This window comes from Equus przewalskii, chromosome 19 (genome assembly GCF_037783145.1).
Source record: "Equus przewalskii isolate Varuska chromosome 19, EquPr2, whole genome shotgun sequence".
Taxonomy (NCBI): Eukaryota; Metazoa; Chordata; class Mammalia; order Perissodactyla; family Equidae; genus Equus; species Equus przewalskii.
Genome location: NC_091849.1, coordinates 36,854,243 through 36,879,700, shown reverse-complemented (window position 1 = coordinate 36,879,700; position 25,458 = coordinate 36,854,243). Strand labels below are relative to the sequence as shown.

The 25,458-nt window shown below is 53.9% G+C and overlaps 2 protein-coding genes and 1 long non-coding RNA gene across 8 annotated transcripts in view; all 3 read right to left on the bottom strand.

Moving 5' to 3' along the window:
* The window catches only part of RAB44 (RAB44, member RAS oncogene family), a 34,115-nt gene extending 28,853 nt beyond the window's left edge, over window positions 1-5,262 (bottom strand). For 3 of the 5 annotated variants that reach the window (XM_070584475.1, XM_070584476.1, XM_070584479.1), the window contains exon 1: window positions 5,135-5,262. The gene's annotated coding sequence lies outside the window, so the exon portion shown is untranslated. Of the gene's footprint in view, window positions 1-1,079; window positions 1,208-5,134 lie in introns of those variants that run through there. The other 2 variants (XM_070584478.1, XM_070584480.1) reach the window with 2 other exon arrangements.
* Window positions 5,263-8,644: 3,382 nt separating this feature from the next.
* Window positions 8,645-16,473, bottom strand: CDKN1A (cyclin dependent kinase inhibitor 1A). Of its 2 annotated transcripts, none has more exons than XM_070584473.1 (3): window positions 16,350-16,473; window positions 11,709-12,161; window positions 8,645-10,363 (listed from the first exon to the last, which is right to left on the bottom strand). In XM_070584473.1, the coding sequence occupies exons 2-3, from the start codon at window positions 12,151-12,153 to the stop codon at window positions 10,314-10,316; spliced, it is 495 nt and encodes a 164-aa protein (XP_070440574.1). In that variant the 5' UTR covers window positions 12,154-12,161; window positions 16,350-16,473; the 3' UTR covers window positions 8,645-10,313. The 2 variants fall into 2 exon arrangements, with proteins under 2 accessions (XP_070440574.1, XP_070440575.1); XM_070584474.1 differs by having other exon boundaries at window positions 11,709-12,164; window positions 16,350-16,456.
* A 1,621-nt stretch (window positions 16,474-18,094) lies between these two features.
* Window positions 18,095-24,844, bottom strand: LOC139077308 (uncharacterized). The gene is made up of 3 exons (XR_011529708.1): window positions 24,571-24,844; window positions 23,159-23,283; window positions 18,095-20,394 (listed from the first exon to the last, which is right to left on the bottom strand). It is a non-coding gene; the product is annotated as an uncharacterized lncRNA (long non-coding RNA).
* Between the last annotated feature and the right edge of the window lie 614 nt (window positions 24,845-25,458).

Sequence of the window (25,458 nt, the reverse complement as noted above, 5' to 3'; positions counted from 1 at the left end):
TCACGGCCTCACAGAACATCTTAAACACAGTCTGTGCCCCCTTCGAGGCCAGGCATGGCCATGCAGAGAGAGTGGAGACATCCTTCAGTCAATCCTCACACACCTGTACGTGCACCACACCCACCCACCCACCCACCCACACACACACACACACACACACGCCCTCCCTCCTCAGCCGGCTCCCACTCAGTCAGCCGTCGCCCACCACTCCCTCACGGGCAGCTCTCTCACAGTCGGATGTGACACCTCTCACGGCATGCCCAAAGGACCCTGACCCCTCAGAGTCACTCAGAACAGCAGCCCTCTGAGTGAGCCAGCGGGGGCACCCCGTCACGCCCCTCCTCTGCCATACTCCCCTGACCGGATCATCGCTATCTCACCCCCTTAACAGCCAGAAGCCCCCTTGTGACCAGGGACACATACACGCACACCCCTCAGCACTGCCGCCTCTCCCCATGTTCCCCAGAAATCATATGAAGCTTGAAGCCAAACAATAGAGCAAGCAGATCCCCTCCTGGGCGTCTGCAGGCCCGGCTCCCTGCCGGGGGCTCGCGGGATCTGGGTGGGAGAGTGGGCACCGCAGGTCAGGAAGTGCAGAGCACACAAGAGGGGGGTGGGCGTCAGTGGCAGGAGTGCAATACACTCCACAGGCACCTCTGGCTTCCCCAGGGCCATCATTCTCTCACGAATGGGCGAGGACCTGGGTCTGCTCTCCATCCCACTTACTCCAGCAACTGCACGTAATGGCAACGGTTACAGAATCCAACTGTCCAGTTGGCTGGTCTGAGAGACCACCTACTGCCTTGTTCTGGTCTGCTTCCCCTCTCTCTTCCCCTCACTAACGTGACAGAAAAACTGAGGCTCTGAGACGCCAGGAGACTTGCCCAAGGTCACACAACCACTGAAGGGTCGGTAATCGACCCCAGCCTCATGCCCCGGTGCCCTCCACCAGACCACGCAGACCATGCACTAGACCAAACCCACAGCCTTGTCACAGGAGCTGGACAGGGACCGCTGCTCCCTCCCCAAGCCTCACCCCTCCACAGAAAAGAAGTATTGCAACCCCGGGTGGCTCCCACCTCTTGAAGGCTCCCAGCTGTGCCTGCAGACCCGTGCCTCCTGGCCTCGTGATGAGGCAGCCACTGCCCCAAGGTGCCCACGAGCTGTGGAGCTGTTAACTGTCTTGTCTCTTGCCCAACCACTCTTTCCGTTCCCCAGAGAGCAGATCTCCTGTGTTAATCTATGGGACTTCCTGTAGAAGTGACCACTGTTTATCCTTTCACAATGCTGCCTGGTACTCCCAAGGCCCCCTCGCCCTAGAATCTTGGAGCTGCTGGAGACGGGAGGGAGGCCCTTCTGAGCAGAGACTCCAAAGGGTGAGGTAGAAGTCTCAAGGTCACCCAGCCCTCAGCGGCAAAGCTAGGACTCAGATCCCACTCTCTGGTTGCCAGGGCGATGCCACGCCTCATCCCAGCTGGAGCGTTGATGGGCACAGTTATGGCTAAAGCCGGGGACAGAACGAGCTGAGGTAACTGCACCCCGGGTCTGACCTCAGGTCCTCACTCTCTGACAGCGGCTTGGAAGACCAGGGGAGGCTGACACCCAAGTCGTCTTCTACAGAATAGTCAAACCTAATACCAAAGCGTCTCGTAGAGCTGCGACTATCAGAACTGTGTGGTACTGGAGCGTGAAGCTAAGTGGACAAAACAATGGTACACAATAAAGAAATAGACTCAAACATATGTGGGAATTTAGCGTTTGATAAGGGTGACACTTCAAATCAGTGAGAAAAGATGGTTTCTTCATTGAACAACCGGGAGAATGGGCTAGGTATCTGCAAAAACCAAGGTGGAGGTCTAACTCTAAAATAATTACGGGTGGATCAAAAGTTTAAGTATTGAAAACATCTTACAGTTGGAGGTCAGCTGGATGGTGTAGTGGTTAAGTACACAGGTTCCACTTTGGTGGCCCAGAGTTTGAAGGTTCGGATCCCAGGCACGGACCTAGCACCGCTCATGGAGCCACGCTGTGGCACCCTCCCACATAAAGTAGAAGACCGGCACAGATGTTAGCTCAGTGACAATCTTCCTCAAGCAAAAAGAGGAAGATTAGCAACAGATGCGAGCTCAGGGCCAATCTTCCTCACCAAAAAAATAATAATAATAAAAATCATACAATTATATACCGTTTGGAATTTGCTTCAAAATAATCAAGGGATGTGGGGAAGGAGCCGGACACAGACCAAATAATACACAGGCCCTGGCCTGGTTCTGGTTTCTGGTGAAGCTGGTGGGGGAACCACTGGCTCATTCCATCCCTCGCTCTACTTTTGTGTATGTTTGCACAAATGCCATAAGGGGTCATGGGATAATTTTAAAATAATCTTGGAGCAGGCAAGGCCTTTCCAGGTGTATCACAAAGCATTAGAAGCCATAAAAAATTGAGATATTCTGCTATACAGAAATTTTAAAATTAAAAAAAAAAGACTGAGTAGCAAAAAAAAAGTCACCATTGACAAATCAAAGGGCAAACGAATTGTGAAAAAATATTCCCATATCACAGAAAATAAGCTAATTTCCTCCTTATATCATGAGTTCCTACAGATCATTGAAAAATCAATAATGCATTAGAGAAATTGGCACCATGTGTGAATAGACAATGCATGGGGGAAAACATCAATTGCTCTTCAACACGTGAAAAAAAGGTTAATCTTCACTCATAATAAAAGAAATAAAAATTGTAACTACAATGAGATATCATTTTAAGTTATCCAACTGACACGATTTAAAAAAAAATAACAGCCTATGTTATAAAGGATGTAGGAAAACACTTGCACACATTGTTGGTTAGAACATAAACTGGTAAACCGTTCATGAAAAGCAATGCGGTGATGTCTATCAGCATTTAGAAGGCTAAAAGCTTTTCACTCAACAATTTCACTTCCAGTCATTCGTCCCACAGGTGATGTAGAAAATGATGATATGAAAGGACATTCATCACAGCATTGTCTGTGGCGGCAAAGGACTGGAAACCACCTAAGTTTCCATCAACAGGGAGCTGGTTGAATGAGCTCTGATCCGTCCACATATCGACCTACTATGCAACTGTGAAGAAAAATGAGAAAGATCCAGGTGGATCGATATGGAATGGCTTTCTAAATATGTTGTTGAATGAAAAAAATAAGGTGGGAAACAGTGAACGTAGTATGCTTTGCGTGAAGAAAAAATTGTATGTGTGTGGATGAAATTAATGCTATATAAATGCATGGGTATTCATATCTGTTTGTAAATGCATAGAATATTTCTGACGGAAGAGCCAAGAAGCTGGTAGCAGTTGGGCTGAGGAGAAAAAGTGTTGGAACGGAGAAGGATGGAGAAGATGTGCCATCTTTATACATTACCCATTCAAAATTAAATCTGAGAATAATTTGTACGTATTCAGAGAGAGAATAATGAAGGAAACATGGTAAAATTATGGTGACATTCAACGACTGTTGGGGAAGGGTATATGGGAATTATTTTACTATTTTTGCAACTTTTCTGTATGTCTGAAATTATTTCAAAACAAAGTTTTCAAAAGTAATAAATTTAATTTCTAAATAAACACACATTCTCACAACCAACCATCCTTTCACCCCTTTTTTTTTTACCACCGGAAAATTGATACTCAGAGAGTTTCTGTGACTTTATTTAACCAAATAAGGCATTCATTGTTTCAGTCAACAATTATTTATTGAGCACCTAATATGTGCCGGACACTGTGCTAGGCACTGAGAATACAAAAATGGGGGAAAAAGACATAAAAAATCCATATGTAACGTAGTGCTATGAAGAGGTGTAAATCAGGGTGAAGGGATAGAATGGTGGGAAGTGTATTTAGATGGGTAGTCTGGGGGAAGCCTGTCTGAGGAGGTGATAGTGGAATAGAGTATACAAGGAAGAAGACCTGAAAGAAGAGTGTTCAGGGAGAAGGCACAGTGAGTGCAAAGGCCCTGAGGCAGGAGCAGGCTTTGTGTGTGTGAGGAACAGTGAGGAGACCAGTGTGGCTGGAGCAGGGAATGGAGGGCAGGTGGAGATGAAGTCAGAGGTAAGAGCACGACCTGTTGGCCGTGTAAGGACCTGGGTTTCTACCGTGAGATAGAAGCCACTGGAGGATGACACAATCCAGCGTAGGTTTTAAAAGGATCCCCTGGCTGCTTTCCTTGTGGAGAATAGACTGTACGAGGTAAAGGCAGGAGCAGGGAGACCGTGAGGGGGCTGTCAGAATAATCCAGACGAGAAGCGATGGCTCGGACAGGAGGCAGCACTGGAGGTGGTGACCAGAGGTGCCTGGACCCTGGATAAATTCTGAGAGTAGGGCCAGCAGCGTTTGCTGCTGGGTTTGGGCAAATACAGCAAATCCAGAACTTTGTCTCTCCAGCTCGGGACTCTCTCCACTTCTCTGGGAACACAGCGAGGTTGGATTTCCAGACCCAGCCCAAGGATCTCAAGGCACTCCCCGGTCATGTGCCCCTTATCCTCCTAACCACAGAAATAAGAGAGGCCGGGAGAGCCCGGGAGAGGGTGCACAGCCCTCAGAGTGCCCGGAGCGGAGTCTGGGGGCGGTGAGATCCCGGCCGGCCTGCCCTCTGCACCAGCCCCGGGGGAGAAACCCGCCCCAGAGCCAACTGGCACGAGGTCAGCAGCAAGTGCTAGGAAAAAAGTCAGATCCAGAAAGTTTCCTTTTTGGAAACAGTGGAGCTAGTTTTAAAATCTCGTCTCGCCAGATTTAAAAACACTGAGCTCAGAAACTAAATTTTACAAGCACTGAGTTAATGAACAAGGATCAAAGACAGCCAGACAGTTTATGAATGGGAAAGTTTTCACACTCACGAATTTTCAATTCCCTAAAGATGCTTGACTTCACTTCATGGTTTAGTGCCCCTGAGGCAAGATGCGCTGTGCTGGGGTGCAGTGGTGGGAGCGGGGGGCTCAAACCAGGAGGCCTGGGTCCCCTGCCTCCAGCTGCCGGCTCTAAACCACCTCTAGATGGAGCTTAGGAGGCTGGCAGTCGTGCAGGGAACCAGGCAGGGAGCTTGCTCTGAAGTTGCATTTGTACAGCACACTTTACATAAGATTGAGAAAACCTAGGTTACCTTAAAGACGCAGGAGATGGTCCGGCAGCCTCCTCTTCGCGCCCCCTTGTAGAGGCTGGGCGAGGCACTTCCCCTTTCTGGCTGATCGAGGAGGCGGTGTGACCTGGGTCACGAGCAGGGCAGCGTGGATATCCTGCTCCCCACCACTTCCTAGGGGCGTGACTTCAGGCACGGGGCTGAAGGGCTTGCTCCCTCAGTTTCTCATCTGTAAATAGAGGCCATACAAGGGCCCACCTCATAGGTTTGTTGTAAGGATGAAATGCTATAAACCATAGGGAGCATTTGGAACGACGTTAGGCAGGTGATAATCAACGTGAGCCGTTGTTATTTTTGTGGTTGTTAAAAGAAAGGAAACTGAGTTAGAGAATCTCCAACTTCTCCATCCTACCGATGGGCAGATGGCCTGGTTCATGTGCCAGACTGACTGTCAAGTGATGTCAAGTGACCTGGGAGCTGGGATAGTATGGGATAGGGTCCAGGCTGGGGCCTAGGGTGGGGCTTGGGAGATAAGCGCTCGGATCAGGAAGGAGATTCAAGCCATGGTGAATCATTCATTCATTCAACAAACATTTATTGAACACCTACTATGTGCTGGGATACAGCAGCAACAAAATAGGCAAAGACCACCCCAGCCCCCGCTCCACTCCTCCACCTCCCCTTCCCCACCACCCCCCGCCATGGAACTCACATTCCTGTGCACCAGGTGGAAGCTACGGTGATTTCTGCCAACATGCTCACCTGGGCAGTAGGCTGGCTGAAGGGTGGTTACAGCAGCACTGCTGATGCCCCAGCCACATTCCCGACAGCCTCTGTGTTCACCCGAAGATTTGGTAATTAGTTCCTGGCAGGGATGCAGCTTCTCACCTCAAATGAGAGAGTCCTGGTTTTCTCCAGCTCACGGGAACTTGCTCCGCCCGTGAGGAGCAGCCTGGGCTTGCAATGGATGGCGGTGGGAGTTAAGTACCCCAGAGGTAGCTAGGCAAGTGCCCCAGAGGGACAATTCTGGGGCATGTTCCACATGCTCTCCTCAGACCTCTAGTGGATTTAGGTCCCAGCTGCAACAGAAGAACTGCTCACCAACACCTTTATTGGCTTTTTCCTTTCCTTTCTCCCACTTGCCACTCTCCTTGGGCTTCCAGGAACCACCTCCCAAGTAAACCACCTGGGGAAAAGGGAACAACCAGATCTTTTGAGGTCGGTTGGATACAGAGTCTGAGTTTACACTGGTACCAGATGACCCCAAATACCATTATAACCCCCTCGTAGAGTAGGGGACACACGAGGCCAGGTGATGAATGGGTCCCATGGGTCTGTGGCTATTTCCTCGTCCCTGAGTGCAAATTGGGATGGGTTTACTCAGCAGTTGACAGAACTCTCACATTGGTTCCCTAATCTATGGGAAAGAGGACCAAGCAGGAGCCTTTAAAATTACTCCACTAGCCAAGATAGTAGGTCAGAAGCAATACTGCATCCCAGGTGGAACTGCAGAGACCAGAGCCACCCGCAAAGACGTAAAGGCTGCAAGATGGTCCTCATCATGTCCCCATGCCATCCACCCCAGACTACTCCTGTGAAGGTGAAACGAAGCGTGGTGATCGATGGTTATCCACGTGGTGGCCCTAATTGCAGCCCTTATATCAGATATGGTATTGTTACTAGAATAGTCTACACGCCTCTGACTGTAAGAAGCTAATAATATAGCCAATACTTTCTTTCCAACCCATATCAGGAAAGGGGATCAACAGTGGGTCATGTTCGGAGGCCGACCCCGTGGCGGAGCGGCTAAGTTCTCATGCTCCGCTTCAGCGGCCCGGGTTTTCGCTGGTTCGGATCCCAGGCGAGCACATGCCACCAACTAGCAAGCTATGCTGAGGCAGCAGCCCACACAGCACAACCAGAGGCACTCACAACTAGGATATACAACTATGTACTGGGGGGCTTTGGGGAGAAGGAAGAAGAACAAAAACAGATTGGCAGCAGATGTTAGCTCAGGTGCCAATCTTAAAAAAAAAAAAAAAAAAAAGTGGGTCATGTTGACATTCCCTACAAAAATTCTGAAACCCATCACGTTAGTTAAGTTTTCAGCAGTCAAATGAACTGGGGCATGATGGGATATTCCCTCTATGGGGAAGGACATACCGTGGACATCCTACCACCAAAAAGAGGCACAGCACTGGCAGGCCAATTTGGACTCTGGAGGCCGTTTACTAAACACTTCTCCAGCCCGTTTATTGGGTGACTCGGGAAGCTGCCATGTTTGAGCAGAGTCCAGAGAAAAGCTCTGCAACAGGTCCAGGCTAGGGCACAGCGCTTGGGACTTATGACCCAGCATATCCCACGTACTAGGAACATCCACGGGAGATGAGCAGACAGTGTGGGGGGTTCTCTGAAAAGCCCCGATGGGAGAGTCTTATCTCAGACCACTAGGGCGCTGGAGCGAAGCCAAGCCCTGTACAGCAGGGAATTATTCAGCATTTCAAAAGTAGTTCTCACCCAAATGGCAGAATTGAGAGCAAATAAATGATTATTGTTTTCAGCCACTAAGTCTTGAGGTGATTAACTATAAATAGATCATCAGAACATGCATGTAACAGTACTTTGTTCTTTTTCAGGCTGTACGGTATTCCACTACATACATATATCACCATTTGCGTATCTATTCTTCTGTTATGGACAGTTGGGTTGTTTCCGGTTTGGGTCTGGTAAGAATAATGCTGCTATAAACATGTCTTTTGCTGGAAATATGTACTCATTTCTCTTGAGAACAAACCTAGGTATGGCATCCCTGGGTCATGCAGTGGGCACGAGGGGAGGCATCTTTAGAAGCTATTGCTAAACGGTTTTTGCAAAGTCGTTGAAATATTTTATACTTCCACCAACAAGGTCTAAAACTTGCAGCTGCTCCATACCCTCGTCCACACACGGCATCGTCAGTTTTTTTCATCTTAGTGGTTCTGGTAGGTACTCGGTGGTATCTTATTGTGGTTTTAATTTGCATTTACTTGATGACTAATGATGTCAAGCTATGATATATTCTTTACTAAAAAAGAACGCAACAAACCAAAATATTGACAGTTGGCGATCTTTGCAAAGCTGTGATGATTTCTTGTTTTTGTTTCCTTGTTCGTTTTTTTTTTTTTTTTAAAGATTTTATTTTTTCCTTTTTCTCCCCAACACCCCCCGGCACATAGTTGTGTATCCTTCGTTGTGGGTTCCTCTAGCTGTGGCATGTGGGACGCCGCCTCAGCACGGTCCGATGAGCAGTGCCATGTCCGCGCCCTGGATTCGAACCAACGAAACACTGGGCCGCCTGCAGCGGAGCGCGCGAACCCAACCACTCGGCCACGGGGCCAGCCCCTCCTTGTTCGTCTTTTTTGCCTCATGGTCTTTCTGTTTGCTTTCTGTGTTTAAATTTACATGCTTAACTTTTAAAATTATAAAAACAATAAAAAAAACCCTCCACCTACTTGTTCTTATGAATGACGAAATATATTGACCACAACAATACTATTACAAGGAAAGTTATCACGAAATATTTATTGAGCACCTGCTGTATACCAGCACTGGGGGAGAGGCTGTAAAGGAGACAGAGCAGTACAGGACGTGGTCCCTGCCCTTGAGAGGCTTACAGTCTAGGTGGAGACGGGAGAACCAGGACACACGAGGAGCCAGGAGAAAACAGTCCAGGCCAGGATGTGACGGGAGCTGGAAGCTGTCTGGAGTCAGGGGCTCCATGTTCAGGGCCAGGAAAGACAATAGCGCCCAACTCCCGGGCCCAGAGTGGCCCATTGGTGTGCCCCAGCCACAGCCTCTCCTCCCGCCATCTTCAAACATCTGACTCCTTGTTCAGCTGCTTTTCAAAGTGCAACAACACGGGGGAGGGTGGGGCAGATGGGAAGGGCCTTGGATGAGGTCCAGGGGCTGAGGGCACCCTCTCCCTCCTAGAAAAATCTGCTTGCCCCCACACAAACCCCTAACACAGAGAGCTCCCCTCTCAAGGAGGCCTGTCCAACCACCCAGGACCCCTACCCCGCGAGCCAGGAGGAGCAGGCGGTCGCTGCTCGAGCTGCCTGAGGGAGAACTGGAGAGCCCTGCTTTGAGCACGGCCCTCCCTTCCAGTCCACCGAGCTGGGGGGACAGGCACCCCAGAGCTGCCATCCAGGGCTGAGAGGGTACTGGAGGGAAAGGACGGGGGGAGAGGGGAGGAGCAGAGGGGGAGGGGAGAGCCCAGCTTGAAAAGAGGCATCTGGGGGGCCAGCCCTGTAGTGCAGTGGTCGAGTCTGGCACACGCCACTTCAGCAGCCTGGGTTCACAGGTTTGGATCCCAACTGTGGACCTACACTACCTTTCAGCCATGCTGTTGCGGCGACCCACATACAAAGTGGAGGAAGATTAGCACAGATGTTAGCTCAGGGCGAATCTTCCTCAAACAGAAAAAAAAAAAGAGGGGCACCTGGGCTCCTCGAAAAGTGCAGAGGAAGCCAACAGGGTAGAGGACCAACACTGAGGCTGGCTACCCTGTGGGCGGCAGAGGGGCGGGCGGGGAGGCGGGGCGGCTTGCTACGGGACCCTACCTACCCCAGGCTTCACAGGACAGAGTGGGGGGTCAGGGGCCAGGAGGGTGCCAAGTCCCCAGCCATGTCCTAGGCTGTGCCCACTTCAAGGTCACCCTGCCCACCTTAGAGGAGGCAAGGGCACTCCAAAGTCTTGATGACGCCCCCACTCTGCTGGGCCCCCTTCAAAGTGCTATCTGTCTACTTCTCAAATTGTAAGGAATTCAGATCTGAGGATGCAGGAAAGGGGCAGAACCTTATAAAGCCCAGGAGATAGTGAGCCGAGGGAGCCAGGCCCCTCTGGAGAGCAGCCCCCAGCGGCTGAGGGTCATGCCAGCCCCGCCTGACTTGGGGAGAGAGGAAACGGAGAGCAGAGGATGAGGGGGTTTTAAATAATTGCATAATAAAAATACCTAGCCCTCTAATCAGCCTATCATTCTGCTGTCTAATGTTTTTTTAAATAATTAGAATGCCAGAGGCTGGGGTCGGGGGTGGCAAGCAGAGTATGTACATGGGGGGGAATTTAAGTTAAAACACAAATAATAATTAAGACACACAAACTGAAGGACCAAGGCCAAAGATGGGGCAGGGGCCCACGGGAGCCCCATGCTTCCAGGAGCGCAAGGTTAGGGCTTCCTCTTGGAGAAGATCCGGCGGCGTTTGGAGTGATAGAAATCTGGGGAGAGAGAACAGAAGTCAGCCAGGCCGGGGGGAGAAAGGCGCAACAGAGCCACCCAGCCAGCCAGGGACCCCACCCTAAGGCCAAAGGGACATGTCGCCAAGCACAGGGACAGCTCTGGCCACTTCCACCCTGTCTCCCAGGGGGTGTTTACGGAGACTCCTGCCAGCTTCACAGATGTGACTGATGATGGGACCTCCATCCCAGGCTGGCTCCAAGCCACACTCCCCAGGACAGGAGCCGCTAGCCCAGCGAGCTTATTTTACTTTACAGAAACCAAATAAAAGGGAAAATTCAGTTCCTCAGTTGCACTTGCCACACGTCAGGCGCTCAACGGCTGACGGGGTCGTGGCCCCGGACATGTGCATTATTGCCGAGCTCGACTGGACCACGCTGTTCTAGGAGTTCCCTTAGATACTCCGTGAAAGTGTTCTGCTCAGTGCCTGGGCCGTGGAAATGTTAGTTATTATTATCATCATCACTATTGTTCGCTCTCACTCAGCTGCAGATTTGCAGTGGGGTCCTGGCTGCATCTCTGAGCCTCAGTTTCCTCACCCAAACAACGGGGACAACGCCAGGGTGATGCTCTAAGGATTCATAAAATGCTCTCTGTGAAGACTTTGGCCCAGGGCCCGGCAGAGCAATGCTCGAACGTCAGCATCACTCATTCGCCATTGGTCAAGCACCTGCTATGTGCCAGACACCATCCTAGGTGCCAGGGATTCAGCAACGAACAAGAGAGATACAGACCCCTTTCTGGTGGAGATAAGATCCTACTGGGGACAAGGACAATATCAAGATAAGGAGGGAGCTGTTCATAGTAAAAAAGTGCCAGAGAGAACAAAATCGGCAGGGAAGGGGGACGGGGCGTGTGTGCGTGTGTGTGTGCATGTGCGTATGTGTATGTGTGTGTGTGTGTGTGTGATGGGAAGGGGAGTTAAGACGGGACAGGACAGTCAGGAAATTACTGTTATTCGTTTTCTCTCCACTGCAAATTCACTGTGGGACCTTAGGCAAATCACTCCAGCTCTCTGAGCCTTGTTTCCTTGCCTATAAAAGGGGGGCAAGAATGTCCTTTGGTACAGGATTGCTATGAGGACTAAACAAAATCCACTTAGAAACTTAGCAAAGGGCCTGGCATATAATGAATGTTCCCAATAAATGCTTGCTAGTTGGTCTTGACTGCAGGCTTGCTGTGTGACCCCAGGCAAATCGCTTCCCCTCTCTGGGCCTGTTTCCCCCTCTGCCTGATGAGCAAGCTGGACCAGAGAGGTTAGCCCCTGCACCATGAATTCTGAGAGCCTTGGTCCCTTGCAGTGTCCTTCCCTGCACCTGTCCTCACCTGTCATGATGGTCTGCCGCCGTTTTCGGCCCTGAGAGGTGCCAGGCTCCCCCGGGGACCCCTCAGGCCGCTCAGGGGGGTGAGGCAGGAGGGTACAGGACAGCGACAGGTCCACGTGGTCCTCCTCGGCTGTCCCCTGCAGCAGGGCAGGCGACGTGCTGGGCCGCTTGCCCCCTCTCAGGTCGTCCCGGCCCCCCCGGGGCCCCGGGGACAGGTAGAGCTTGGGCAGGCCGAGGCCCCGCACGCGCTCCCAGGCGAAGTCGCCCTCCAGCGGTGTCTCGGTGACAAAATCGAAGTTCCATCGCTCCCGGGCCTCCTGTGCGCAGCTGGCCATCAGCGCGTCACAGTCTCGGCGCAGCTGCTCGCCGTCCACCGGGCCGAAGAGGCGGCGGCAGGCCTTGCTGCCACGCGGGATCGGACGAGCATCCCTGGCCGGCTCCGACATGGCGCCTGCTGCTGAGACACAGGGGACCCAGGTCACTCGGGAAACGACCCTCCCTCCCCAGGCCGGGCTTTTCTGTGCGACCTCAGGTGAGGTCCTCCCAGGAGAGCATGATCACAGGGTCTCTCCGGCTCCTTCCAGCTGATTTCCCATCATCTCCTCCCCACAGGCTCCCCCCTCCCCAGAGACACTGGGCAGGGGCAGAGTTCAGCCAGCCTGGCACCCCAAGGTCACTGAGGAAGCTCAAGGGCAAGCTGTGTCAACAAAGGCAAGGCTACTGCGACAGCAGGATCAGGGGCCTGTTTGTTTGCCGGTCTTATCAGCTAAAATCAATTTGTTTGCGCCCGAGGTGTCCCTCCTGGGTGTGAATGCCCCAAGCTCGTAGGTGTGAATTGCCAGGGTCCAGCAGGTCAGTTCCCAAATGAACGGACAGGCTGACAGGTCCTCCAGCCACCTGATGCCCATGTGGGGTGACCCTGCTCTGCATCTCAAAAGTATCCAGACTTTGGGGCAAAAAACACCTGGGTTCTATTGCTAGTTCTGCCACTTAAAAAGCCACTTAATGTCTCTGGGCCTCAGTTTCCTCATCTGTAAAGCAGGGTTGTGTGAAGGTTTAAAGAGCGTGGGTGAGGAAGCAAGCTCAAGCCATTGTTGGGGCGTCCCTCCAAGCAAGGCGGATGGAAGAGTTGAGAGGCTGTGTCTTGTGAGCTCTGCCTGGATTGGAACCCAGGCTCTGCTGGGTGACCCTGGAGAAAGGGCTTAACTTCTCTGGGCTCTATTTTCCATAACCGTAAAATGGAGACAGGAAGAGCGAATGTCTCAGAGGACAGATGTGAGCACCGACTGAGCTAATGGCGTTAACGTGCCCGGAGGGGCCCCTGGTTTACAGAAGTCCTGGGAAAACACAGGCGGCAGAACTCCGCCTTCAGTTCCGGCTGGGCCTCCTCCCCAGCACTCCCGGGGCCACCACCCTCCTCAGACAGCAGCTGACAGGTGCTAGGGGCCGAGGGCCTTTCCCAAGGATGTCATCAGGCGGCGGCCTGGGGGTGAGGAGGAGCTGGGTGGGGCAGGGCAGGGCCACGATTTCTCCCAGGCTGGGCCACATCCTGCCAGGCACATCAGGTGACAGACGTCTAGACAACCTCAAAGCCCCTGCCCGTGTGCCTGCATCCAAGTTTTGCAGGGGAAGAAAATGAAAGGCATCCGGTTTGCCCGGTTCCTCCCCTCCCACCTCAGGAGAGGGAGGGGAGCGTGCCCACGAGCGAGGCTGGCACCCACCTGCCCTGCTCTGGCCTGGCTCCCCCTTAGCAAGGACTGGGTTTTCCTGGGGACAAGTCCGGATTTGCAGGCTCTGACGGGGAAAGCTGTGCTGAGTGGCCTCCTGGGGCAGGAAGCCCTGGCCCCGAGCCACACCTACCCTCCCCACTCCACCTCGCACACTGAGTGGAGCCCATGGTCTCAGCTGACAGGGAGCACAGGCACCAGGTGACCTTACACCAAGTTTAAGGGCCAGGAGTTCAAACAGATATGAGACTTGTCCCCAAGCCACACAGCTCAAAAGGCCAAAGGCCACTGCTTCATGGAGGGGTCACCCAGTACAGTGGGCAGAGCCCTAAAATAACCTTTGTCCACTCTCTTCAGGGCGACGGTTGATATTTACTTATGTATTTTTATGTGCCAAGGGCTGTTCTAAGAAGTTTACAAATATGAATTTTCCTAAAAAGTGGGTATACTCGTTCTTTTTTACAGAAGAGGTAACCAAGGCTCAGAGAAGTTACGTAATTTGCCCAAGGTCAGACAGCTCGCAAGTGGCACAGCCAGGATTTGAAGCCAGGCCTATCTGCCCTGGGTTCTGTGCTCTGGTGTTGAGCCCAACACACTCTCTAACTTCGTGGTTTCTTAACCAGAGACGCCCAGCAGAATCACTTGGGAAGCTTTTTCAAAATATAGATTGATAGGCCCCTCCGTCCCCAGACCAACTTAATTCAAATTCAAGAGGATTTAAATAAGCCTTCGGCAGTTCCCCAGATGGGCGCTCTCGGGGTGCCCGCCAAGAGAGGACACACAGGGTGGGTGACATGGACACTGTGGGTCTCAGTGCCTCATGTGTCTGGGACATTCTCCGGGAGCTGGCTATTCCAGGGGACCGGCCTCCAGGCAGGAGCCCTCTCTCCTTGCACCACCTCCTCCCTTGCGGCTCTCATAGGCCCCCCATCAAAATCTGCTCTCGCGCCCACTGCCAGAACTGCCAGCTCAGAGCAAACTCAGAAACACAAAGATGTTTCACAAACAAGTCACTGAGAGTGGCTTCCTTTGTAGGCCTCTGTGCCTCAGACGCCAAGCATATTTTAACCCCCAAGGAAGCAGCGAGCCCTCGGCGGACACCGTGGAGCCAGTGGGGTCCTCTCGGCGGGGCGCGGGACGGCGTGTGGGCGCTCGCGCCGGCCGCCAGGGGGCGCCGGTCTCCAGGAAATCGCGCGCAGGGCGGAGGCGCGCGGGCCGGGCCGGGGACAGGGGCAGGGAGTCGCGATGAGTCAGTTTCCTGTAAAGCGCCCGCCCGCCAAAACTTCGCTTCCACTCCGGCTGCGCGTCACCCCGGGTGGGGAGGGGGAGAGCGGGAGGGGGCCTGGGGGCCGCGAACACGTCACGCTGAGCCAGCCCCGCTCCCGAAACCCCCGCCACGGTTGGGTAACCGCGCGCTCTCGCGCCGTCTCCGTGACACGCACACACGCGCGCGCGCACACACACCCCCCGCACGCACAGGCGCGCAGGGATCTGGTCCCTCCACCTTATCTCCACGCCCAAAGCACGGGATGAGTCAGACCCCTGGAAAATAAAAATAGACGGGAGCAAGGAAAACAAAACCGCTCGAAAGTCCTCCCCGAAACGCGACGTGGAGGGAGGGGAGGATCGGGGGAGCTGCCCGGGCGCCCTGAAGTGCCAAACCAGTTCCAAGATTCTCTCCCCCGCGAGCAGGGCGCCGGGGTCCCCCGAGGCCCGCGGCCGGGCGGACGCGCTGTGGTCCGCGCGGGGCAGCCGCGCCCGAAGGGCGACTCCCCCTCCTGCTCCGCCCAGTCCAGCCGCCCTCGGAGGGGGGATCTCCACCAGGGTGGGGGCGCCCGGGCCGGGTACGCAGCCCACAGAGGCCCCGAGCAGCGTCGCGCCCCCTGAAGCCCCACCCCTCAAAGATACGACCCCTCCCCCCTCCCGGCCCGGCGGGGGCTGCGCGCCCCGGAGTCCATCGGCGACCCCAGCGCAGGCCCGGCCCGGGGCTCCCGGGGGCGGGAGAGAGGTAGGCGGACTACTGAGCTGACCGGCGGGCGCGAGCCCACTCAGCGCGGGGCCGCGGCTCCGAGTGCCCGAGGGCGCGCCGCGGGGCGGGGACCGGACACCCGGTCCTGGACCTCCCGGTGTCCGGGCTTCCCTGGGAACACTCTGTGCCAGCCAGATAGGTCACTGTGTCTATGGGGGAACAAGGCGCGGAGGGGCAGGGAAGGCGACTTCTGGGTCGCCACTGTCCCCGAGCCCGGGCGGGGTTCTGACCTCACTCGGCCCGTTCCCTGGGGTCCCCTTGTCACCGTGAGTCACCTCCTCGCTTGCCCTTAAGGGACGTGTCTCGACACGTTCCCAAGGGCCGGGGACACAGCCCGCGCTGACCTCAGCACCCAGGCGGGTGGCGGACACGGCGGCGTCGAGGACCCAGACCTCAGGGGGCCGGGCCGGGGCGGCACCGATCGGGTCCGAGAGCCGCCCGGGAGCGGCTCCCGGATGAACCTGCTCGGCCCGGCGCTCCCCGCCCCTCCCGGACCCTCGGCGGACCGGGGTGTCCTGCCCGCGCCGCGGGCGGGCGCGAGGGGGACCTGGGCGCAACGGCGCGGGCGGAGAGCTCCGGGGGCGGAGGGCCCACGCCTTCCCTCGGGCCGGCTGGGTTTCAAGGGGACGCGAGCGTGGCAGGGGTCCCTCGTTCTGTGCTCCCCGCCCGACACATCCCGACGCCATCACACGCGCGCTTACAGACACCCGTGTGCGCAAAACCGAGACCCACGCGCAGACCCACGCGCGTCATTCACCTGCGAACCCGGCACACACCCCCGGACACACGCGTCCCCGCGGACGCACACACACGGACACGCCGCCACGCTCCGCTGGGCTCCCAGCCGCCCCCCTGGGGTCCGCTCCAGCCCCCACGGCTCCCTCACCTCCTCTCAGGGTCTCGGGGTCTCCGTGAATCCGCGCCCGGCTGGGTCCTCCGAGCCACCGACCGCGGCCGCCGCTCACACCTCCGCTGGCGCCGCCGGCGCAGCCCCAATAAAAAGGCCTGGCTCCGCCCCCCGCGCCCGGCCCGCCCCGGCCGGCGGCCGCTCCCCCTGGCCGCGCTCCACCGGCTCGGCGCGCGGGTGCCACCGGCGCGTGCTGCCGCCCCCCCACCGCGCCTGGGTGTGCGCTTGACACACTTCCCCACGGACCAAGCCACAAATCTGGGGTTTTTTCAGTTGGGGAGTGAGTTGGCGCTCCCCAGGAAGGGACGTCCTTGCTAGGATGTGCCCGTCTCTGGACCGCTGCGGACCGACTGTGAGCAAGGATTTACCCAAAGCAGCTGAAAAGACCAGGGGTGACCTTCATAAATGAAAATCCTTAAATAATAAAAATGATGCGTCTCACTTTGCCTTTCCCAGAAAAGCCCCACTAGACCAGCGCTGTTCCCACGGATCCGTCCCCAGACAAGCTCTCCCCCCAAGCAGCTGGGGCGCGCAGACAGCCGCGCAAAGCATCGTGGAGGCCTGAACCGGATTCAATCCGCTTTATTTCACCGACGAGGAAACTGAGGCCCTCAGAACTAAAGGGATGCAAGGTTATTGCTTGTCAAATGCTTCGCAAAAAGAGGGAATTGGGGACAGTTCCCAGAAAGGGCCAATGTGGTCTCCAGGGGAAATGGGACCTTGAACCAAGCTCTTGCTGCCTCCTCCTCCCCACACCCAGCTCTGTCTCACCTCGACAGATGAAACCTCTGTGACTGCATTTGATGTGACTGTGATTTGATTTGATAGCTGGGAAGGAGAGAAGGATCTGATGAGCTATCTCCTGAATATTCCCCACACAGCCCACATACACTGCTGGGGAAACTGAGGCTCAGAGAAGTTCATTGACCTGACTCAGGTCACACAGCAAATAAATGGCTATGGCTGGCACAGAGGGCTTTTGCCTCTCACCCAGAGCCCTCTGCTGCTTGCCTTTTCTATTTCAGTGGCTCTAGAAACACGAGAACGGGGGACACAGCCAGCACCCCTCATTTCCAGGCAGCTTGCTGAGGTGACATTGACGAAGGACAATTCTGGAAATGTCCACTGGTGCTCTTGACAGACACAGAGGCCAGTGAAGCGCCCATCAGCTCCTGCCTACCTCCACACCCCCTGCCCCCAGTGCCCCCGACCGTTGCCTCTTTCCTTTACCCAAAACATTTGCAGTTTCTGCTCTTAAAAAATTGCAGAGAGCAGAGCGTTAATCTGAACAGAATTCCCACTAGAAAACGGACTTGAGGCTTGGAGCGGAGCGGCTGCAATTGCTGACATCGAGGGCCATGGGGTGTCTGAAACCTCTGCCCAGACATGCCCGGTCTCCTTCCTCTAACGCAGCTGACCTCGAGCACAGGCTCCTCCGTTACTGCGGGGATGCAGCCCGGGGAGGGCAGGAGGGCACAGCACCTGACCCCGGCATGCCTCATGTTGGAGTCTGCTGGGATTGCAGCCCAACCTCAGGAGGGCCTCAAAAAGGCCAGGACCCCCGGGGCAGCCCCTCCTCCCCAGCTCCTTTCTCCACCCCAACACACCCCCCCACCACCCAAAGGCTGGGGTGTCAAATGTCCAGCAGCACAGGCATCTCCTCCTCCTGCCTTGAATCCCCTTGGCTTTCAGGCGTTTCAAATAGACTTGACATTGTCTGTCTGTTTATTTTGGGAAAAAAAAATTTTTAATGAAAGCTTGTATTGAATTACTTAAAGTTTTGTGGTACTGAGCTTCACAATGAAATAATTCTTTTTGTTGTTGTTGTTGGGAAGTGAGAGGGTTTTTTTTTTTATATAACTTCTAGCTAAATGCCACCACCACAACAGAATTCAACAAATATTTATTATGCACCTACTAAGTGCCTAATACTTCAGTACTTTAAGAAACAACTTTCTGGGGCCGGCCAGGTGGCACAGCAGTTAAGTGCACACGTTCTGTTTCGGTGGCCTGGGGTTCGCCGGTTTGAATCCTGGGTTCGGACATGGTACCGCTTGGCACACCATGCTGTGGTAGGTGTCCCACATATAAAGTAGAGGAAGATGGGCAAAGATGTGAGCTCAGGGCCAGTCTTCCTCAGCAAAAAGAGGAGGATTGGCAGCAGTTAGTTCAGGGCTAATCTTCCTCAAAAAAAGACAAAAACAAAAACTCTTTCCAACCATACATACACTTGAATGTGTAGTTAGGCATGCCCTTAAGGAGGGCTCCTGCCTCAGGAGGAGGTCCTCCTGAAGGAAGGAAGGAGCAGGTTCTTTAAAGTCACACACAAGACACACACACACACACACACATACACACATGTGTGCACGGAACAGAGCCTTTCAGAGAAACTCAGACCAAGCTCTCCCTGGGGTCTCCCTGGGGTCTCTGGGGGAGGGGTCTTCTGTCTCCTACCACCCTCCTCTTCCCCCAAAGCAGGCTGCCCCGAGGACAAGCCCAGCCTCTTCTAAGTCTCAGGGCTCAGCATGTTGGGACATGTCCCCGAGGGCCAGAGAGCCAGTCAGGGCCCCAGCCTGCTGCCCGGGCATGCTCCCCAGGAAGCAGGCGGCTTAGGGATGGAGCGAGGCTCAGCCTGGGGGACCAGAGGGGCCAGGTCAGTCCCACCCAGGAGGGAGCTGATGATGGAAAGGAAAGAGGGAAAGTTTGAGCCTGAAGACAGAGGATGTGAGGAGGGCTCAGTGGTGGGTGCAGGAGTGCCTAGGAAGGGAGAGGAAGTGCTGGGAACAATGTCACCATTTCTCAGAAAAGTCCCTGGGGAGTCCCAAACAGTGGCAGTCAGCTTTAAGAGGAATTAGCCTTCACACAGGCTTCCAAGAATTGAGACCCCAGAAAAGAGGCAGAACAGAAATATTATTTTGTGACTAAGCAGAAGAAGCCTTTCTTGGGCCCGGCCCCGTGACTGAGTGGTTAAGGTTATGCACACCCCGCTTCGGCAGCCCAGATTTGTGGGTTCGGATCCCTGGTGCAGACCTACTCCACTCACCAGCCACGCTATGGAGGTATCCCCCAAAATGAAAAAAATAGAGGAAGATTGGTACAGATGTTAGCTCAGGGCTAATCTTCCTCAAGCAAAAAAAAGAGGATTGGCAATGGATGTTAACTCAGGGAGAATCTTCCTCAGCAGAACAAAAAATGCTTTTTTTTGAGGAAGAATGAGATTGGGAGCCCGCATCCTGAACTTCTGGGGGCTTTACTCAGCCAGTACAAAGATCAGGACTGAGAATACCGTGAGGCAGAGAAATTTGTAACAGAATTTGTGCCACATAAACATTTCCAGCCTCCTTAAGCTTGAAATTTCACCATTAGAAATTCATTCCTTTGGCGTAAATTCTATTCCTCGTTAAATAAGGTGATACAGGCAAAGTGCTTAGCACAGTGCCTGGCACATAGAAATTGCTCCATGAATGTTAGCTATTATTCTTGCTATGCAAACACCCCCAGGGAAGACATCCCTTGGAACTGAGTAATCATTTATACTTTAGTGGGTATCTTAGGTAGGTTTCCCAGAAAACACACTCTAAAGTACAGACTTGCTTGAAGGAGGCTTCTTGGGGAGGGCCTTTGCAATCAACCCCCGTGGGCATATAAAGGAAACTGGATTGGGCAGAGAGAGGAGTCGGGCTGTGATGGACGCTGGAGGCCCTAGACAGGCCTCAGCTGACCCCACAGGGAGCTCTGGAGCTGCACTGGTCCTCCAGAGTTCCCTGGATTTAAGCGAGAGGGCTGGGCCTTTATACTCCTGTTTCCACCAGTCTTTTGGATGTGGCTGCCCCTGGGGTAGAGGGGGGCGTGACCTTGCCCAAAAGAGCTCCCTTATCTGAAGATGAGTCCTGAAGGAGGACTCAGCTGGAGCGTCAGCAGCCAACGTTCCCAACAGCCAGTGCGGAGAAGGAGTGCCCGGCTCCTGCAGGAACTCCTGGACGGCACAGCACGGTGCGAATGAGTCGATCAGATCGTTTAGGGCCTAGAATGTGGTGAGGAAATGCCGTGAACACAGGCCACCTGAGGAGTGAAGGGCTCTCTGTGCCTGTGCACGTACTGTTCCCCCTTCTTGGAATGAGTGTTCCTGACCATCCCACCCCACCTCTACTCCTTTCTCCACCTGCTGAACGCCTATTGATCCTTTGTGACCCAACCTACATGACCCCTTGGGGGAAGGCCTTCTCGGGACCCCCTCTGGTTCCCAGAGCTCCTGCTGAGGGATCCACGCCACTGTGCTTTGCTGGCCTGCTGGGTTTACATGCCCACTACATCCTCTGAGCTGGGACCTGAGGGGATGAGCCCATATTTTATTCACTTATTTATTTGTACCTTTGAGGCCCGGCAGCCTCAGCTAGAGCTCGGTTATGGAAGGGCTCTCTTTGGCTCACAAGCTGAGGCGTTAGTGCCACTGCTTCTGGGCCCTCTCTTTTATTTATTCACTCATCTATTCATTAAAAATATAATAATATAATTAACACTCACTCCTCAACCCAAGAACTAGAACGTTACAGATCACTGACACCTCCCTGTGAGGTCCCCTACTATCCTGGCCCTTCCTCCCCCACCCTGAAGTAAACACCATCTTGAATTTTACGTTGAACTTTCCCTTGTTTTCAATAATTTTATCCCCTGTGGCAAAGACAGGATTGCTCACCCGTTTTCCCACGTGCTCTCCCACATTTCCCAGCCTTGCAGTCTAGATAGGGTCATGTGACTAGTTCTAGCTCATGAAATATGAGCACAAGTGACATTTGTCTCTTTCAGGCTGAGGCTGAGTGAAACTCTCCAGCATTGTCGTCCCCTGCAGCTGTGGCAAAAGGGAAGTCTCATGTCCCAGACGGTCCCACCTCCACCCAGTGGCCCTGCGTCGGCCTGGGTTCCTGAATGTCTGTGTGGAGCAGAGCGTGTGGGATCTGTGTGTGAGAAAGAAGGAACCCTTGTGTGACGTCACTGAAACGTAGAGGATATTTGTTCTGCAGTATGACCTACCCAAGGTTGATCCGCATGGCTGGGAGGGAGGTTGAGGAAGCCTGTGACACCCAGGAAAGTACACCTCTGGGTGGTCACACGCTTTCGTAGTCGTCTCCCCTGAAATACATCTGGCTTGTGACACTTTTAGCCAATAGAATGGGACAGAAGTAACCCTGTGCCCATTCCAGGCCTAAGCCTTGAGAAGGTCTAGCAACTTCTGCTTTTCCACTCCTGGGGGCCTTGAGCCCCGCTCTGAGGAGCTGGATTACTGTGAGACCACTGTGCTGCGAGCAGTTGTGGGAAGAGGCCATCCGAGATAACCCAGCCCCCCACCCCCAATAGCCCCGGCTGATCCCCTGGCCGACAGCCGGCATCAACGTGCCGGCGTGTGAGCCGGACTATCGTGAAAGCTGATCTTTCAGCCCCAGTTGAGGGTCCCCAGATGAAGCCACGTGGAGTAGAGACGAGCCCCTCCTGAGCCCCGCTCAAATGGCAGAATTGTGAGCACACAAATGACTGGGGTTGCCCCTCCATTTGAACACGTTTTGTTACGCAGCAAGGCATAACTAAAACAGGGCTCCATCCTCTTTACTGTTATTTAACATCCAGTAACCCCTTCTCCTGTCAAGGGCACTTGGTTATTTCCTGTTCCGTGTTACTATGCACAGGGCTGCTGTGACGATTCCTTCCCGGGTCTCTGGGGCACCTGTGCGGGAGTTTCTCTGAATGTCCGCCCAGGGGGAGAACGGCTCACCACCTTCCCGCCTCAAGGAAAGTGCATGGAGAAGCGCCCGCACCAGGTGTTTGGGCCTTGCCGTCGGTCTTTTTCAGGGTTATTGGAACAAGTATAAAGCCCAGAACACGTGTTTGGGATTATCATTGCTTGCATTTTTGTAGAGGACCAAAAAGGAATCCAAAGGAATGAAGCATTAATGGTGGAATTTCAGAGACTGTGACACCTGAGAGTAGACATGTGGTGGCAAAAGGAACTGCCCACAGACACAGAGTTAGTGCCCTGAGCTGGCCTTCAAAGCCCCCAAGACGCCCCTCATCCCAGGCCCTTTAGCTGGGAACAGCCTTCTGGATGATTCCAAAAGAGTAGGAATTATGCATTCCTTCACTTTTTTCTTCCCTCACAAACTGTCTTTAAGCGCCTCTCAAGAAAAACCCCCAGCATACGTGAACGTTCTGAGGGTCTTGGGTTTGGATCCTCTGATTTCAGAGGCATTATCCGCCTCCTCAGCCTCCCCACCCCGCCCTCCTCTATCCAGGACAGGTGGTTTGGACTCATATTACAGACGGGCAAGTGGGGGCTCCAGAAGGTGTGGGCCTTGGCTGAGGTGGCACAGGCAGGGACTCAGGGCAGACTCAAGGTTCTAGCTGTGGCCCCTCTGCTCCCCACCCCCATCAGCTGCTTGTCCTTCTTTCTGCTTCCCTAGGATGGCTCTGAGCGTCACACAAGGCATAACGCCACCAGAGACGCTGTGGAATGCAACAGCTGCAACCCCTAAGCCCCAAATGCTGGTGGCCTCACTAGAGCCAAAATCAGAGGCCGGGTGGAGAGGATGCCTCTGCCTCCCCAACCTCGGTGGCTTCTGACAGCCCTGCACCTGCTGGGAGGGGTACTTGCTGGTGTCTCCTCTCGGGTACATGCAAACAGCTCGGGGAGGGACTTAGGGAGAAAAGTGGGGTTGTGTTAGGATGACACTAGCCATTGTAACAGACAAACTGTCAAATTTCAGTGACAACCCAACAGAAGTTTATTTCTCACTCACATGTGAGTACAGTTGAGGTGTTCTGGTTGGTGAGGGGCAGACCTCCATGCACTGACTCAGGGACTCAGGCGCCTTCCATCCTGAGGCTGCACCAGATCCTAGGGCCCTAGGAGCTCTGCTTCCAGCTGGAGGAAAGAGAAAGAAGAGCATAAAGAAGGCATATGAATTTCTTCACACCCGTCTCAGAGGTGACCCGCATCATTGCCTATCCACATTCCGTTAGTGAGAACTTGTCATGTGTCCCCACCTGGATGCGAGAGTCCAGGCACAGATTTGTGGTGACCTACTGGCTGTCTGCCCCAGCAGGGGAGGGAGGGAGATGAGACCCCGTTCACCTCCCTACTCTCCCTACAAGGGCTCTTCCCGCCCAGTCTCTGGACCTGGCCACAAGAACAGTGCCACCCCTGAGCTGCATGAGCTTGGGCCTCAACATCTTCGTCTATAAAATGGGTGCTCTCAGGCCTAGGATCTTACAACCTTCCTGAGAGGTTAAAAAAAAATGAGGGAGATGTGATGTCCCCAGTTCCCATAGAAGGAAACGAGGACACAAAGAGACAGTGTGACTTTCCTAAAGTCACACAGCAGGACCCAATTTCCCCTTTCTGATACACAAGCTTGTTTTGTTTTGTTTTGTTTTTTCTAGCCAACATCAAAGTCTGCCTGGAAGTCTTGGGGCTGAAATGCAGGAAAATCCCTTACTCAGCAAATCTGTCTGAAAACGGCCTGGGGGCCCAGGAGGATGACTAAGAAAAGGCGGCCTCTTTTTGTTGACCAAAATGCAGATACAGAGACTGACAGGGTCTGGACAGGGTGCGTGGGACCCATCCCTGACTGGGTGGAGGGAGGGGGCTGGCTCTGGTGAGACTGCAGGGAGGGCGTCGTCCTCCTTTGTCTCCTGGCAGCTGCCTGAACTCCCTGCTAGAGCTTCCTCCCTCCAGCTCAGTGATTCTCAACACAGGGAGGGGAAGGAGAGGAAAACCCTTTTGAAAAACTGCTCAGGTCCAACATGCATGTGGGCTCTCTCTGGAAGAAGAAACAAGAAACAATGACAGTGGTGGTCTCTGGGGAGAGGAGCAGGTCCACCGTCTTGCCCACCTCCAAGGGCACCATTAGCAGCATCCGAGTCTGGGGGAACAGCGCTCCCTGGAGTTGTGCTGTGCACAGTCTGCCTCTCAGGGTGCAAGGCCTCATCATATATTTTTTTAAATAGTTAATACTATCTCAGATAATAATTAACACAATTTAAAAACACATTCTAATTTCTGACCCTATCTGACCCTACTGAATTAAAACTGAGTGAGGGTCAGACAGCTATGCAAGTGTACGGGTCTTTTGAAAAACCTCCCCGGGTAATGGAAACCTCCCCGGCCGCCAGCCTCAGGCTCTGTCCATGCCAAGGGCCCCGGTCTCACCTCTAGAAGCTCCCAGCAGACCCTTGCATCTCAGGAGAATGAGAGAACTAAGAATAGATTCTGTCACCAAGCGGGGATGGGGAAAGGGAGGAGGGAGCCAGGATTTGGGGAAGGGGGGTTGGGAGCTCAAGGCTGAGGCAGCAGAAGCCCAGCTGTGCCTGGTGGGCAGTTGGGTCCCCCACACCCCTCAGCCCTGAAACACCCCGCTTCCATCCCGCCCTCTCCCCGCCCCAGCGCGTCGCCTCAGCATTTCTGGCCAGCACCGTTCAGGCCTGGCCTTGCCCGGGCTTGCCTTTCATTGCATCATCCTCTGGCCTTGCTGGGTGCCCGGGGAGCAAGCCACCCACTCACCGCTGGATAAAACCAGCTAATTATATCACCCGGAGACCCAGGGTGGGAGCATGTGGGCATTTTTCAGCTGACCCAGCCTGTTTCTACTCGCTATGCATGATTGTTCTTGATTTTTCAAAATAATAATAACAATTACCAACCAGGAAAAAAATCGCCTGGGGCTGGGGAGCACGCTGCTGAAGCCAGGGGTCCACCTTCCGCTCCCGGAGAGACCTACCCGGCACTCGGCCTAGGAAACTCAAACAAATCTCTTGACCCCCAAATCAGGGCTCAATAAATGAAGCGGCTCTGAGGACAGGATACGCTGAAATCAGCAGACTCAGAAAGACAAATAATTGCTTTGACAGCATCAGTAACAGCAGCACAGTAACTTATTTTTTCAAAAATCTTTAAAATTCTATTTGTAGTTTAGTCAAAAGGGCAGAGTTGTGTTTTTCCATAATTTCCTGTATTTATTTTTTGCAGAGATAATACATTCACATGGTTCACAGTCAAAAGAGGCACAGTGATGTGAGGTGGAAACGCTCCCTCCAGCCA